The sequence below is a fragment of the Panthera leo genome, chromosome C1, assembly GCF_018350215.1.
Source record: "Panthera leo isolate Ple1 chromosome C1, P.leo_Ple1_pat1.1, whole genome shotgun sequence".
In the NCBI taxonomy this organism is placed as follows: Eukaryota; Metazoa; Chordata; class Mammalia; order Carnivora; family Felidae; genus Panthera; species Panthera leo.
This window is the reverse complement of record NC_056686.1, coordinates 213,403,826-213,419,889: the sequence shown is the minus strand read 5'-3', so window position 1 is coordinate 213,419,889 and position 16,064 is coordinate 213,403,826. Positions and strand designations below refer to the sequence as shown.

The 16,064-nt window shown below is 42.6% G+C and overlaps 1 protein-coding gene across 12 annotated transcripts in view; it reads right to left on the bottom strand.

The window, feature by feature from the left end:
• Nucleotides 1-11,641: 11,641 nt before the first annotated feature.
• The window catches only part of GIGYF2 (GRB10 interacting GYF protein 2), a 146,976-nt gene continuing 142,553 nt past the window's right edge, over nucleotides 11,642-16,064 (bottom strand). For 10 of the 12 annotated variants that reach the window (XM_042950529.1, XM_042950528.1, XM_042950532.1 and 7 more), the window contains one exon: nucleotides 11,642-13,457. In XM_042950529.1, coding sequence (XP_042806463.1) covers nucleotides 13,390-13,457 — 68 coding nt within the window. In that variant the 3' untranslated portion in view covers nucleotides 11,642-13,389. Of the gene's footprint in view, nucleotides 13,458-13,503; nucleotides 13,569-16,064 lie in introns of those variants that run through there. The other 2 variants (XR_006205769.1, XM_042950531.1) reach the window with 2 other exon arrangements.

The following is a 16,064-nucleotide window of genomic DNA, read 5'->3' as shown; positions in this document are numbered from 1 at the left end:
CCCAAATTACATTCTGAGACTTCCTTACTAAGCAGACTTCCATTTAGCATCTACCAATGGGAGGCACTGCTATGAGATGCAAGCTGGGTGAGGAAAAATGATTCTTTCTGTTCAGGTTTTTTTTAAATGTTTACTATTTGGGGTAGGGGGGCAGAGAGGGAGAGAGAGAATCCCAAGCAGGCTCTGTGCTGACAGCACAGAGTTTGATCCCACCACCCCAGGATCATGACCTGAGCCAAAATCAAGAATCAGACACTCAACCGACAGCCACCCAGGCACCCCTGTTCAGATTTCTGACAGCGACCCTGGCTATAGCAGCATTGGCTGTAAGAACATCAGGGACTAAGGGTCAGGTGGTGGGGGCTTCAGGGGCAGCCACATGAAGTTGGACGTACAGGCTCTGGGTCCTTGCCAGGTAGCTGAAATCCAGCCCCAGCAATGTGTTGTGGCCTCTGAGTAATCTCTCTCCAGCCCTGGCTGATGTCAGTTGCCTAGCTGCAGTTGTCTGTTTATAAGTAACCTTCCCTTCTCTCTTTTGCTCCTTCAGTCCTTTAGACATCCTTATAACATATCCCTGCATTAAATCTCTTCTGTTTGAAATACCTAGAGTGAACTCTGTTTCCAAGTCAGACACTGACCAGTACAAAGCTTTGCACCTGGAGTGGTCCTGAGAAACAGGCCCTCAAAGATGTGTTTCTGCATTTAGTTCACCACCATGTTTGAGCTTGAATTCAGGAAAGACCTCACTGCCAGTAGAAAATTAGATCTGGTAACATATGCCATGCCGTATGTTAAGATTTGTAGTTGTTTTGGGGCACCTGGGTGGCTCAGCCAGTTGAACGTCTGGCTTCGGCTCAGGTCATGATCTCACAGTTCCTCAGTTAGAGCCCCACACAGGGCTCGCTGCTGTCAGCGTGGAGCCCGCTTGGGATCTTCTGCCCACCTCTCTCTGCCCCTCCCCCGCGCAAGCTCTCTCTCTCAAACACTAACAAAACAGAACAAAAAAGACTTACAGTTGTTTTGCATGAAGTGCCTATTGAAGACAAGGCTCAAAAGACCAAGTTTAGATGCTACACTTGATGTTTATAATGGTGATGATGATCAACAGGAGAGTGAAATGAATTGGCTACTTTTTACTGTATTGTGTACTCACAGAAAACAACAAGTTCAGGCCTTAACTTTGAAAGCCAAGTCATGATCAGAGAACTAGAGCACTTCTATGGCAGTCTTAAAAAAATATCTCAATTCGTGGAGATACAGGGCATAACTGGCTACAAATCAGGCCCCAAATTTCATGAGTTGCAGAATTACGATCTAAAATTCACAGCCATGCCAGTTCTCTTAGGTGAAACCTATGCACTGATTGAAAAGGAGTGAGACCTTGAGATTTGAAATGGGGATATTTGGGTAGACTCAAACAAATCTGAGTCTCTTCCACTCACAAACCCTCAGGCCTCCCTTGCAGAAACAGCAGACTCTTTAGAGAAAATGGCTAATTCCAAATCTGGGAAAGGAAATGTAGGTGATGAGTCTAAAACATCTCATGCCAAAGAAAGTACTCAAAAAATGATGGGGATACAGCAAACGGACCCAAAAGCCAACTTGGAAGGGCACCAAATGGACAATCTGCATGAAAAAATAGTATCAGATTATAATCTATAGTGTGTGCACATGCCGTGTGTGTGTGTGTGTGTGTGCACAAAACTCTTCCTTTTGGCAGCGTGCTAATAAATATAAAAGTAAAGCTTGGGAAGTATTAATTGTTCAAGTAAGAATCAATGGCTGGTAAAACTAGTCGATAAAAGTTTGAGAGGAAATGGGTATTTACAAAGTCTCAAAGTATCTCCCATTAAAAAAAAAAAAGTCCAGAACGCCTGGGTGGCACAGTTGGTTGGGCATCCGACTTCAGCTCAGGTCACAGTCTCATGGTTTGTGAGTTCAGGCCCCACGTCGGGCTCTTCATTGACAGGTCAGAGCCTGGAGCCTGCTTCAGATTCTGTGTCTCCCTCTCTCTCTGTTCCTCCCCCACCCCTCAAAAATAAATAAACATTAAAAAAAATCCTATGGTGGAGAAACCTCGCAGACACCACCTTAATCAAGTGATTAAAATTAAATCACCAGTAATGGCTGAAACCAACATCATGGTACTCATGATAGGATACATCGAGGACGTAACATCAACTTCTGTATTATTCCTAATTGCACAATCTCAATCAAATCCTGAGAAAACAGCAGACAAACACAAATTGAGGACATTCTACAAAACAACTGTACTGCACCTTTGTGTCAAGATATGAAAGACAAAGACAGACAGAGGAACCGTCACTCAAGAACATGACCACTAAACACAAAAGTGATCATGGATGGCATCCTGTACCTTTTTATTTTTTCTTTATAAAAGACATTAGCAGAACAATTGGAAAATATGATCTGGATATTAATAATATATCATTTATCTCCTAATTTTAATTAGACTGTGGTTACAAAAGAAAATGTCCTGGGGTGCCTGGGTGGCTCAGTTGGTTAAGCACTTGACTCTTGATTTAGGCTCAGGTCATAATCTCATGGGTTCATGAGATCAAGCCCCGCATCAGGCTCTGCGCTGACAGTGCAGGGCCTGCTTAGGATTCTTTCTCTCCCTCTGTCTCTGCCCCTCTGCTCATGTACATGCTCTAAAACTAAATAAGTAAACTTAAAAAAAAATTATTTAAAAAGAAAAAAAAAAAGTCCTTGTTTCAAGGAAGCATGCCCTGAAACGGGTAAGAGGTAAAGGGACATAACGCCTGCAGTTTACTTCCAAATGGTTCGTAAAATAAGTTACTGACAGTCATTATTGACTCTAGTTATCAAGAAAAACTGGTAAAGGAGATGTGATGTTAACAGTTGAGAGTGAAAGTCATGCTGGAGTTCTTTCTAGTGGTCTTGCAAGTTTATAAATCTGAAATTATTCAAAATAAAGTCCCCCTTCCCCCCCAAAGTCACTATTTATCAATGACAAATGCAATAATAGGACCTAGACAATGACCACTGAGGAATGTTAAAACTGCTACGTGAATGGTCAATATAATGGGTCAAGTTGGCAGCAGTGGAACCAACTGAATTTCGACATGAGAAAAATGGAAAACCAGACACTGGTACCAGTCTATGTGAATGATAAGATGCCAACAACATACACCCTGTCAACAACTCAGTATTCTGGGGGGGGGACCTGAATGTAGTCAAGCCTCTCGATTGGACTACTAATTTACAGAAAATATGACAGATGAACAGATTGACACTATAAAGAGGCTCCTTACTGAATCCAAAATATGAGATGTTCTATGGATAAATGATCCAGTTTCTTTAACTTTTTTTTTTTAATGAATAGATATAGGATATTTTTTTCGTTTCATTTTTTTCATTTCATTTATTCCAGTAAGTAGTCAGTAATCAAGATGTTCTTTTTTTTTTTTTTTTTAATTTTTTTAACGTTTATTTATTTTTGAGACAGAGAGACAGAGCATGAACGGGGGAGGGTCAGAGAGAGAGGGAGACACAGAATCTGAAACAGGCTCCAGGCTCTGAGCTGTCAGCACAGAGCCCAACATGGGGCTTGAACTCACGGACCGCGAGATCATGACCTGAGCCGAAGTCGGACGCTTAACCGACTGAGCCACCCAGGCGCCCCAGTAATCAAGACATTCTTAAGTTTAAGATTAGTTCACAGTGCAAACCCCAAAACATAGATAAAAACAGCAGTTTTTATTCTGATTACAAGTACAACATTCTCTATAGATAATTTGAAAAATAAAAATCAACTGAAATCCTATCATCTCAAGATAACCTTTATTGGTATTCCTTTCCTGTTTTTTATTTTATACAGTTCCTTTTAACTTATGTAATTATATAATGTGTATATTTAAAATTGCTTATATATCTATTTTAACTTAAAATTGCCAATGACTATTCTACTGAAAAAAATAATTCAATGAGTTAAAATGTGTATTATATTGAATACATAGTATCTTTTCCTGCTTTCTCATTTAATATTATATTGTCATCATTTAGGTAAATATTAAAATATTTTAATTTTTTAAAATTTTAGTTTACATCCAAATTAGTTAGTATATAGTACATCAATGACTTCGGGAGTAGATTCCTTAGTGCCCCTTACCCACTTAGCCCATCCCCCCTCCCGTACCCCCTCCTGTAACCCTCTGTGTTTTCCATATTTATGAGTCTCTTGTTTTGTCCCCTCCCTGTTTTTATATTTTTGTTTCCCTTATGTTTATCTGTTTTGTCTCTTAAAGTCCTCATATGAATGAAATCATATGATACTTGTCTTTCTCTAACTTTGCTTAGCATAATACCCTCTGGTACCATCCACATAGTTGCAAATGGCAAGATTTCATTCTTTTTGATTGCTGAGTAATACTCCATTGTGTATGTATGCATATGTGTGTGTGTGTGTGTGTGTGTGTGTGTGTGTGTGTGTGTGTGTATATGTATATATGTATGTATATACACCACATCTTCTTTATCCATTCATCCATCGTTGGACATTTGGGCTCTTTCCATACTTGGCTATTGTTGATAGTGCTGCTATAAACATGGGGGTGCATGTGTCCCTTTGAAACAGCACAGCTGTATCCCTTGGATAAATGCCTAGTAGTGCAATTGCTGGGTCATAGGGTAGTTCTATTTTTAGTTTTCTGAGGAACCTCCATACTTTTTTCCACAGTGGCTGCACCAGCATGCATTCCCACCAACTTCTTATTTTCAGGAAGAACTGGATTGCAACCAAATGCAAATCCATGGACTTCATTTTGATTTTGATTCAAACTTTTGTTAAAACACACCTTTAAGACAATCTGAGAAAATCACATATGGACTGGGTTTGGATATTTTATCAACATTGCTAACATGATAATTGCATGTAGTCTGTTTTTTTTCTTAAGGCATCCTTATCTGTTACCGTGCACACTAAAATGTTTGAGTGACATATCTAGAATTTGTCTCAAAATAGTCTAAGGAAAAAAACAGGTGAAATAATTAAAACAAAACTGGCAAAATATCAATTGTTGAAGCTGGGTTATGTTAGGTAGGAGTCTGTTACACTAGTTGCTATAACCGTGTCCCTCAAGATTCACATGTTGAAGCCCTAACCCTCTAGTGATGGTGCTTGGAAATGGGGCTTTTGGGGAGTGATTCGGGTCAGAGTAGGTCATGAGGGTGGGGCCCTGATAATGGAAAAGAAAGATGATTTTTAAAAGATCAAAAGATGATAAAGGGTTAGTATCCAAAATGCATAAAGAACTGATATGAAGAAGACACGAACAGACATTTCTCTAAAGATGACATCCAGATGGCCAAAAGACACATGAAACGATGCTCAACATCACTCAGCATTAGGGAAATGAGAATCACCTCACACCTATCAGAATGGCTAAAATCCACAACACAAGAAACAGCAGGTGTTGGTGAGGATGTGGAGAAAACACTCATGCACGGTTGGTGGGATTGCAAACTGGTGCAGCCACTATGGCAAAGGGTATGGAGTTTCCTCAAAAAGTTAAAAATAGAACTATCCTATGATCCAGGAATTGCAGTACTGGGTATTTAGCCAAAGAACACAAAAGAACTAATTCAAAGGTATACATGAACCCCTATATTTACAGCAGCATTATCTAGCCAAATTATAAAAGCATCCCAAGTGTCCATCAACAAATGGATGGATAAAGGAGATACGCACACGCACACAACCTTCTTTATGCAAAAGAATGAAATCTTGCCATCTGCAATTACATGGATGGAGCTAGAGAGCATAACGCTGAGGGAAGTAAGTCAGAGAAAGACAAATACCGTATGATTTCACTTAAATGTAGAATTTAAGAAACAAAACAAAAAAGAAACAGAACAAATGAGCCAAGAAAAAAAGAGAGACACAAACCAAGAAACAGACTCTTAACTAGAGAACTGATGGTCACCAGAAGGGAGATGGATGGGGGGGATGAGTGAAGTAGGTGAAGGGAATTAAGAGCACGCTTACCAGGATGAGCACTGAGTAATGTATGGAATTGTTAAATCACTATATTGTCCACCTGAAATTAATACAACACTGCATGTTAGCTATACTGGAATTAGAGTAAAAATCTTAAAAAATTCTTCTTTATATACATGAAACATCTAAAGATGGATAAAAGAAAAAAAAGAGACAGGAAATGTCTCTGCCACCCAAGGACACAGCAAGAAGATGCCTGTCTGCAAACCAGGAAAAGGGCCCTCACTAGACACAGAATCTGCTGGCACTCAGATCGTGGGCCTTCCCAGACACTTCTAAGACACGAGTCTACTTCTACGTATGTTTGAAATTTCATTAAGAAGAAAACCTGAACTTGGGGGGGAAAGCTAATCAAAGACAAAAGTTGCAATGACCTCTGGACTATTAAGGACTCAAACCCCTCAGGAATGAAGGTTCAGGTCACCCCACCAGCTGAGGGGCTGGTGGAGGGCAAAAGGAACATAGAACAGGTAGGAAGGAAAGAAGTTGTATAAATATCAGCCACCGTCTCATGAGCTGGTACAGAAACAAGAACTGTAGCAGCTATGCATATTTTATTCCTTACTTTTTGTAGGTGGGATTACCCTCTTCTCAAGATGGTTTACTTTTTTTTTTTTTTTTACAAGATCTTATTTTTAAGTAACCTCTACACCTAATGTGGGGCTTGAACTCACAACCCCAAGACCAAGAGTCATGTGCTCCACCAACTGAGCCAGTTAGGTGCCCCCTCCTAGCTTCTTTTACATATATGTTTGTAGATATAAGCCAATTTTTCTATTTTTCCATATTCTCTCTCACACGTGCGCACGCACACACACACACACACACGATCCAGGTGAGATCGTAAGTGGAGAGGCATTGGTATCACCTACAAATGGACAGAATGACTGATGGGATCACTGGATACTGTGTTAAGGGTTTCCCTACAAATTACCGGTTTTTCAGTAACCTTACCTTTTCCCATTTTTGCTACCAACCTTTTCAACTCCAGGTTGTTTTTTTTTCCTCATTTTTTTTTGATTGAATAGTTAAGGTGGTTTCTATTTCATAATGGGACCCTAACCTGCTTAAGGCTTAATTTCATATTACTAAAGACAGAAAATCAGTTAAGTGTGCCCTATATGAGGCTTACCACACTTGCATTTCAACTTGGGTCTGCTTCAGGAAAACTGTAAAGGGTGCTTATCATGCTTCATCCAGGACCCACACTGAAACACAAGTGCTAAATCAGAAAATACCCTGGGTCAGCAGTATGCTGCAAGGCAAGCATGTACAGATGTACACACAGATCATACATACTCCAGAGATTGGAGATGAGTGAAACCTCAGCTAAGCAATGGTCTCCAAACTTCCCATTCAGAACTTAAAAACAGGGGTGCCTGTGTGGCTCAGTCAGTTAAGCATCCAATTTCGGCTCAGGTCATAATCTCGCAGTTCATGATTTCTTTTTTTTTTTTTTTTTAATTTTTTTTTTCAACGTTTTTTATTTTATTTTTGGGACAGAGAGAGACAGAGCATGAACTGGGGAGGGGCAGAGAGAGAGGGAGACACAGAATCGGAAACAGGCTCCATGCTCCGAGCCATCAGCCCAGAGCCTGATGCGGGGCTCGAACTCACGGACCGCGAGATCGTGACCTGGCTGAAGTCGGATGCTTAACCGACTGCGCCACCCAGGCGCCCCTCGCAGTTCATGATTTCGAGCCCCGCGTCGGGCTCTGTGTTGACAGCCCAGAGCATGGATCGTGCTTCAAGTTCTGTGTCTCCCTCTCTCTCTTCCCCTCCTCTGCTCACACTCTGTCTCTCTCTTAAAAAAAAAAAAAAAAAAAAAAGGAAGGAAGGAAGAAGAACTTAAAAAAATAATTTCCAATGCTGGGTCCCACTCCAAACTAGAAACTCTGGGTTCATGGAACTCAAGGACCGATTTTTGCTTCCAAGTTCCACAGATAACCTGGTGCCAGCTAATATACAGCCCCCTAGCACCCATGACACATTGCCTCCTTGAAGGCTTCTTTGCACTAATTTTACGATATCCAAAAAAAGTGGATATCCCATGCCCCCTACTTGATATGCTTTACTGAACCTACATGAGCCCACAAACTCCCTTCTCCCTTGCAAAATGGCCCACAAATGGTAGTCATCCAGCATTTATGCGCTGGGCACCGTAATACGCTCTTGCATTGTAACTTATTAGTCCCAACTACTTGATAGTTCCCATTTCACAGATGGGGTGGGGTGGGGGGGGGAACCTTGCCCAAAGCAGGTGGTGGTACGACCAACATTCAAATCTGACAGCTCGACTCTAGGACCTCCATTCTTGAAACTACTTGCAGGTTCATTCCACAGAGTACCTTTAAAAAAACCCACCCTAGGGGCGCCTGGGTGGCTCAGTCGGTTGAGCGTCCGACTTCGGCTCAGGTCATGATCTCATGGTCCGTGAGTTCAAGCCCCGCGTCGGGCTCTGTGCTGACAGCTCAGAGCCTGAAGCCTGATTCTGATTCTGTGTCTCCCTCTCTCTGACCCTCCCCCGTTCATGTTCTGTCTCTCTCCATCTCAAAAATAAATAAATGTTAAAAAAATTAAAAAAAAAAAAAAACCCACCCAAAACGCAGACTCTGGGTAGGACTGGGAGATTCTGGACACAACAAGGCTGGGCCTTTGGAAACTGCTCTGGGTTCCCAGCTCTGCACAAGAATGGAAACCAGAGCCTGTTCTGAGCCTGCTCAGAACTGAGCCATCTCAGTTACTAAGATTCCTTTCCCATGGTCTATGTGCACCAACTACCCCAAACTTGTGCAACTTCAAAAGACAACACTAGAGAATATTACTGTCAGAGACTGCTAACCGCCAATGCAATATCCAGTCTCCCCAGGGCTTAGAAACGGAACTCCAGTGGCACTTCGGGCGGCAGCACACTCAACTAAAAGCCCCAAATTTCCAGCCTTTCTTGCAACTAACTTTAGTCATGTGTTTACATTCCTGACAGGTTAAGATTTTAAAAAAGCTCCTTATTGGGGGCTAGAAGCAGGGAGGTGTGCTTCTTTTGCTTCAACTCACTCCTTTCCTCCTGCCTGGAATATGGGCTTGATGACTGGTGCTCTAGCAGTCACCTTGGACCACGAGTGACTGTTGAGTATGTAAGCCACAATCAGGATGGTGAAACAAAAGAACCCAGGTCCCTGAGCAACATGCCAGCCTTGGATTGATGACCTCCAGATTTCACTTGAGAAACCATCTTGTTTCACTTTGCTTTTTGTCTCCTCTTATATGCAACCAAACTTCATACTGACCCACTGACAATTTTCAGGACTGCTTCTCCGAGAAACTCAAAAGAAAAAGTAACTTTCGGTCAAGGAATGCTATTCTACCACCGTACTCAAGTGAACAATCTTTGAGAAATGATGGCTCTGCTTAATACCCCCTGAACTGAACTCAGTGTTGGTGCTATTTTGAGTCTTGTCCTCACGAGGTCATCACTTTGCCAGCAATGACAGGGGGGCAGTGATAGATTTTAGGCCGCAGAGGAGTAATGAAGGAAAGAGCCCACTTCTCTTCCCTTGCTTCCAGCAGCTATGTGCTGTTCCTCCCATACAGTGAACCATAGCTATGCTGTTTTAGTTGCAAAACATTCCCACTGATGAATCCCTGGAGGGAAACTCTCCTCCAGGAGAGTTCATCATTCCCAGGACATCCGGTGACACCCTTCAAATAAACCCCACACATCTGGCTGCTTCAAGGTCCCAGTCTCCCTACGATCTCAGCAGGCACTGCAGTTTCCTCACCAGGAACTGCCTGCACTCAAGCAGGGCCAAATCCATCTCCAGAGCTGGGCTATTTCTTTTCGCTCCAAGAAACCCATCAACTGGGAGGCCAACTTCCATCTGGAATGTGCTCTTGGTCGTAAGTTACAGCCTATTTGGAATGTGCACGCCTGAGGCTCTTGTGAGGGAATTCTACTTTCCACACTGGAAGCACAAGGGAGAAACGGGTTCATTCCACAGAAGCATTTCTGTCATACAGACTTTTTTATTTTTATTAGTAACACAGAGAGGGCATTTTGTATAAACTTCAATTTCTTAATCTGATCAGTTTAAAGAAAGTGTATAAAAGGACACACACACCACTATGTTACATATTTATACAATTTGCCTAAAAGAAAGGTAACGGAGATAAAGCCAGTACTGCTATTACCTATCCTAAAATTAAAAAGTAATCCCCCAACTTAGAGCTAATGAAGAGTTCAAATTCCTTGATGTAGAAGCAGAACTCATCTTAGGCCGAAAACTCTCCCAAATGGCAACGTCTCCCACCCCACGTGCTCTCCTACGATGTGACCTTACCACATCGCCCAACAAGGATGGGGAGAGTCCCGTGTTCCCAGCCCGCTGAATCTGGATGGGTGTGCACGGGCTTTGCCAGAATAAAAGCACCACAGGAGCGACATTACGGAACTTCTGAGTTTAGGTCAGAAAAGGTGATGCAGCCCCTGCTTGGTTCTCCTCGGGGTGGGTGGGAGCCAGGTGCCACCTAAGCCCACCCAGCCTGAGGATACCGTGGAAAGGAATACATGGTTCCTCCAGCCGTGAACCCAGCTGAGCTCCCAGCCAACAACCAGAAGCAACTGCCAGCCACACTGAGTGATCCGTCTTGGCCTGCCAACCTAATCGAAGCTCCCGAAGATTGTCCCGGCTGACATCTTACCGCGATCAGAGGAGACCCCATGCGAGAACTGCCCAGCTAAGCCCTTCCCCCAAATTGTGACTCTTAAAATTGCCAACAAAATGAGGGGGTTGTTGTAAATAAGTCTGAGGTAAGTTGTTATGCAGCAACAGTAACGAGAACACCAACTATCTGGGGGGAAAGTCTCCATAATAAAACTGTCTTGTCTGGGTATGTTTTTCAAACATCCAAATTAAAATAAGTAAAAGCAAACCACGCACAAAACAAATACTTTAAAACTCAGAAAGAGTTACGTTAATTTGCAAATAAGTTTACAGGAAGGGATATAATGTGGCGGTTGGAAGGGAGTGAACAGATGAGAATGTGAAAAGGAGCAGGACTGAAACAGAAGAACATTTCTGGGGAAGAGTGGCTTGTTTCCACTAAGTGGGAAATTCCTCAAGTAGAAGCAAGGTTCTTGGTTAAATGGAATGTTCCATGATGAAAATGACTTTGCTCCCCCAAATGTACCTACCCCACCCCAAATGTTTGTGTTCTATTTATTTTTATTTTCTCTCAACAAGCACACGGTGGAGTCTAGTTTGGAAGGTGTGGGCAGGCTCTGGAAGGCACATTCAGGGGTGTGTGTCTGTGGTGTGAGGGCAGGAGACGACCCACAAGTCAGCAGAAAGGGACAGTGAAAGGGAGTAAAGACATTTGGTCAAACTTACCCGTGTTTATCGTGACCTGTACGTTCGCAAATACAGAACCAGCCAGTGTTCCATAACCTGGCAGGAAAAGTCACGGCTGCTTCGGTGTCTCGGGTGCTCACGCGCCTGGAGCTTCTCCACGGTGCCAAGAAAACAGTTTAGCGCAAAACTGAGCCTTGACAAAGGTGAGTACACGAGGTGTGCTCAGACAGAATACCACCACGTTTTATTTAAGTTCTTTTTTATTTTCCTCCACACTGGCAAAAGTTCCGAGGGAGCTTAAAGTTTTGTAAACATTTTAACTATCCCTCTTCCCCACCCCCCACTTTTGAATTTACAAAGCAAAGGAGAGCAGGAGTCCCAAGTTTCAATGGTTCCCCATCTCCTCATGCTATTTGATCCAAAAACTATATACAAGTTTGTAGCAGTCTCTGTATAGTTATTGTACATGTTTGGGAGGGAGGGAGGAAGGCAAGAAGGGATAGGGAGAATGGTGACCCAAAAGAATAAAAATAGAAACCAAATATAATCAGCCAAAACCAAACTGCTCTCAGAGCAACTCCAGCCTTCTTCAGGCAATGATGACAGAAAGAAAAGGTGCTCGACTAGGAGCCACCGAACCACAGCACTTCTCACACAGGGACGGACGGTCCAATGGCTCCAGACCAAAGTGTGATTGGCAATTCCAGGTGATGTTCTGTGGGGGGCTGAGGGAGGCAGGAAGAGTACTTGTTTATAAATAGGGCTTGAATACGTCTGTAACTGAAGTGAAGGGGTATTAGGAGGCCATGATCAGAAGCCAAAGCCAGGCTTCTCTCCCCCATTCTCTCCCATCCCCTCCACCCCACTGCATTCTCCTGTGTAGTGGTTTCCATGGATGAAGGTCTTAAAGATGGTCAGGTTTTGTATGTTTTCTTTTCGGAAAAGGCAAGCAACTTGCCATTCCAGAATCTTTAAACAGAACCTTTTGGGGCCACAGCAAGACACACACGCAATGCTCTGAGGAACCAGATGAAATTCCGGGCTTTTATCAGAAGCAAAAGTTTATCCCTATCCAAAATGAAATTATACAAATTCATACATATGGTAAAGATCCTAGCTGCCTCTTAAACGAGACAAATTTTCAGCAGAAAGGCCCAAAACAAACTGGTCCTAGTCCTCTGAAGTAAAAATATTTATGGGAAAAAATCAGTTTTTGTAAGAAAGGAAAAATTAAGAATAAGTTCTTCTCCCAGGCCATAGAGTTTCCTTTGTCCAATCGGGTTGGAGTATGCCAAGGGAGAAGTCAGCTTGCTTGGAAGTCACTACCTAATGAAGAAAAACACGAATCCTTTCTCCGAAAGGATGCTCAGAAAGAACAGGCGAGGGGTGTGCAACATCAAACCAATCCAATCTAAACTCCACCCCACTCAGGGCCTCTTTGATGCAATCCCAGAGTTAACAGTGGCAATGCAACCTTCAGACTGGGGGTGCTCTGACTGTCTTGTTGGACACTCAAGTCACAGTTCATGGCATTGTGTGGCTGGTCAATGTCTGTTACCATTAACTCTCTTCACGATTGCACCAGTTAGACCCCTTGCTCTTACGGGGAGTTAAAAAGAAGAAAAAGAAAATAGGAGGGAAAAAAGTGACATAAGAAAGTAAATAGCTATTGGCAGATCCCAACACACTTTCTGGGACACAGTAGATGAAATCACGGCACAGTAAACAGGTGCTGCCCAAAATCAGCCTTGTTGGGGAGGAATCCCCACTGCCACCCCCAAGACACAGGGTCCAGTCCACTTATCTAGTCTGAGATGCTCACCAACAAAAACAATTTAAAGAATCTTGGACACAAAGGGCTAGAAGAAAAAGCCTGAGATGATCGGTTCTGTGACTTGTTGCAGAGTGATAAAGAGTAAATGGTGAGTAAGTGTTGTGTCCAAAGGTGGAGAATCCATGGTCAGCAGAGAGGAGAAGGAAGGCCAGTCCACTGGCAGGTGCTCAGTAGTCATCCAAAGTCTCGATTTCACCCATATTGAGTCGCTCTGATGAAGCATTGACTGAAAACCCTGCCGGAAAAAATTGGCAATGAGTGACCACACCCGAACAACCATGGGGCTTGAATTCCCATCAGTGGGCTGGAAGAGAAGTCTCTCGTGTTTTAGCTTGCCATAGGGATACTAAAGAAAGGAAGGAGAAAGAAGAATGAAGGTCGGAGAGTGGTACTCTGCCCTTGCAGTGAGAGATTCTTTATTTTTATTTACTCCTCAGGGTTCTGGTATAATTTAATTAGGGAGGGAAAAAATGAATTACGAACTAGTGCCTTAGCGATTCCTGAGAACAATCTGGCTGTAAGCATGTGTTAAGGCCAAGTCAGGGGGGCTGGCGGGGAAAGTTCATTCAGGATGGGCACTTTAATAGAGATGTGGGCAGAGGGGAGAGAGAGAATAACATATGCCAAATACTTTGTAACTACCTGACCAGAAGACTGTGAATTCTAAGTGGGATAGATATTACTTCAGTCCCACTGGCTATTGGGAATACTTTTTCCCCCTCAATGGGTCAAAAACTTTTTCAAAGTTTTGGCCAAGAGCTTTTGCCATTCGAGGATAGGAGGCTTCAGGCAAGATCCACTACATGATCCTGTGAGCCCTGAGAGTAGAGAGCACAAAAAGATGACAGTGCTTGCAAAGGAAGGGATTTCAGTTAGCCATATGGATTAACCAAAATGGAATCTGGTTTAGAGAAAGTAATATTAGTACCACCATCGAAGGCAACGATCAGTACTCACAAACACTACCAACGTTTGAAAACCTAATCCCTTCAGCCACACATATGTAATTTTTCTATAAACTTCATAACCAGAGATAGACAAAGTATTATTAACAGGGCTTCTTTGGAACAAGGGACTCCCAAAAAGCTTTCAGTTCATCTACCCTAAATGAAATCTGTTCAATCTGTTTCAGCTCTTATTTGAGTATCAAAAAGTAAACTCTCCTATGTGAAAGCAGTTAGTTGTTAACATTACTTGAGTGTTCTGCCCCCTTTTTTCTTTAATGTTCAAGTTTTCAAACAAAGACACATTTTATTTATTTTTTTAATGTTTGTTTGTTTATGACAGAGAGAGACAGAACCCGAGTGGGGGAGGGAGCGGGAGACAGAGAGAGCGGGAGACACAGGATCCGAAGCAGGCTCCAGCCTCTGAGCTGTCAGCACAGAGCCTGATACGGGGCTCCGACCCACGAACCGCAAGATCACGACCTGAGCTGAAGTCCGACGCTTAACCAACTGCACCATAACAGTGCCCCAAACAAAGACACATTTTAAATGTATGGATAATAGGGGCACCAGGGTAGCACTGTCACGTAAGCGTCCGACTTTGGATCAGGTCATGATCTCACGGTTCATAGGTCTGAGCCCCACATCAGGCTCTGTGCTGACAGTGTAGAGCCTGCTTGGGATATTCTCTGTCTCTCTCTGTCTCTGTCTCTGTCTCTGTCTCTCTCTGCCCTTCCCCCACTCACACTCTCTCTCTCTCAAAATAAATTAACTTTTAAAAAAAATAATAAAAAAGGCTCACATAATAAAAATAGCTTAATTACACTATATTCTTGACTCAAAATATCAAGATTTGATATTCCTCAAGAGGAAGAGACAGAGAGGGAGAGCAAGAGGGAGAGTGAGCGAGGAAGCTGTGGTACAAGCTGCTTACAAGGCCTAAGACTACAAGGGGTTAGGGCTCCAAACCCCAACCGTAGTTCTACCCATCAACTGTGTTCCCACAGCCCACAAGACTTTTGTCTTGAAAATAACAAAAGGCTTAGTGTCCCTATTTGAAAGTAACAGTTTAATTAGGTAACTATAAAAACTTAAAGACCAGACAGCTTATGAAATGAGCTATGACTCTATTCTGAAGCAGGTTTTTGACTTCACATGTATCTCAAGAACAGATGAACCGTGATAAAAACAATGAGCTACATGCGATAAAAGTGGAAACGTAATAAAAACACAAACTAAATTAATTTTAATCATGTGAAGACGGAAAAAAAGTGGGCCAAAAAAAAAGTTCCTTACTTATTAATCGACAATATGTCAATTACTGGGCTAAGTTTTTAGCAGACATGGTTTCATTTACTGGTCACAAAACCCAGCACAATGGGCAATACAAAGGAGGATGTAAGCCCACTATGCCTAGTTCTAAAGACTACACTCTGTTAGGATCAGAACAAATGACTACCTCTCACTCGCATGACTTCTTTAAGGTCTGAGAGATCTTTTTCTTTTTTTTTTTTTTCTAATGTTTATTTTTGAGAGAGAGAGTGTGTGTGAGAGCAGGAAAGGGACAGAGAGGGAGGGAGACAGAGGAACTGACAGCAGAGAGCCCGATGTGGGGCTCAAATTCACAAATGCTGAAATCATGACCTGAGCAGAAGTCGGATGCATAACCTACTGAGCCACCCAGGCACCCCTGAGCGACTGTTCTTATAAGGGAAGTATGACTGGGGGGAAATGCCGTTGTGTGTGAAACTTATCATATCCAAATAATGGATACTGGTTCACAAGGGCACCCTTCTATTTTAGAAGCAAAGTTCTCTTTTGATCAGTGACTACTTTCTCAATGGATAATTCTGGACCAAATGAGAACCTGTCTATGGGTTACTGTGACTGATGGACAT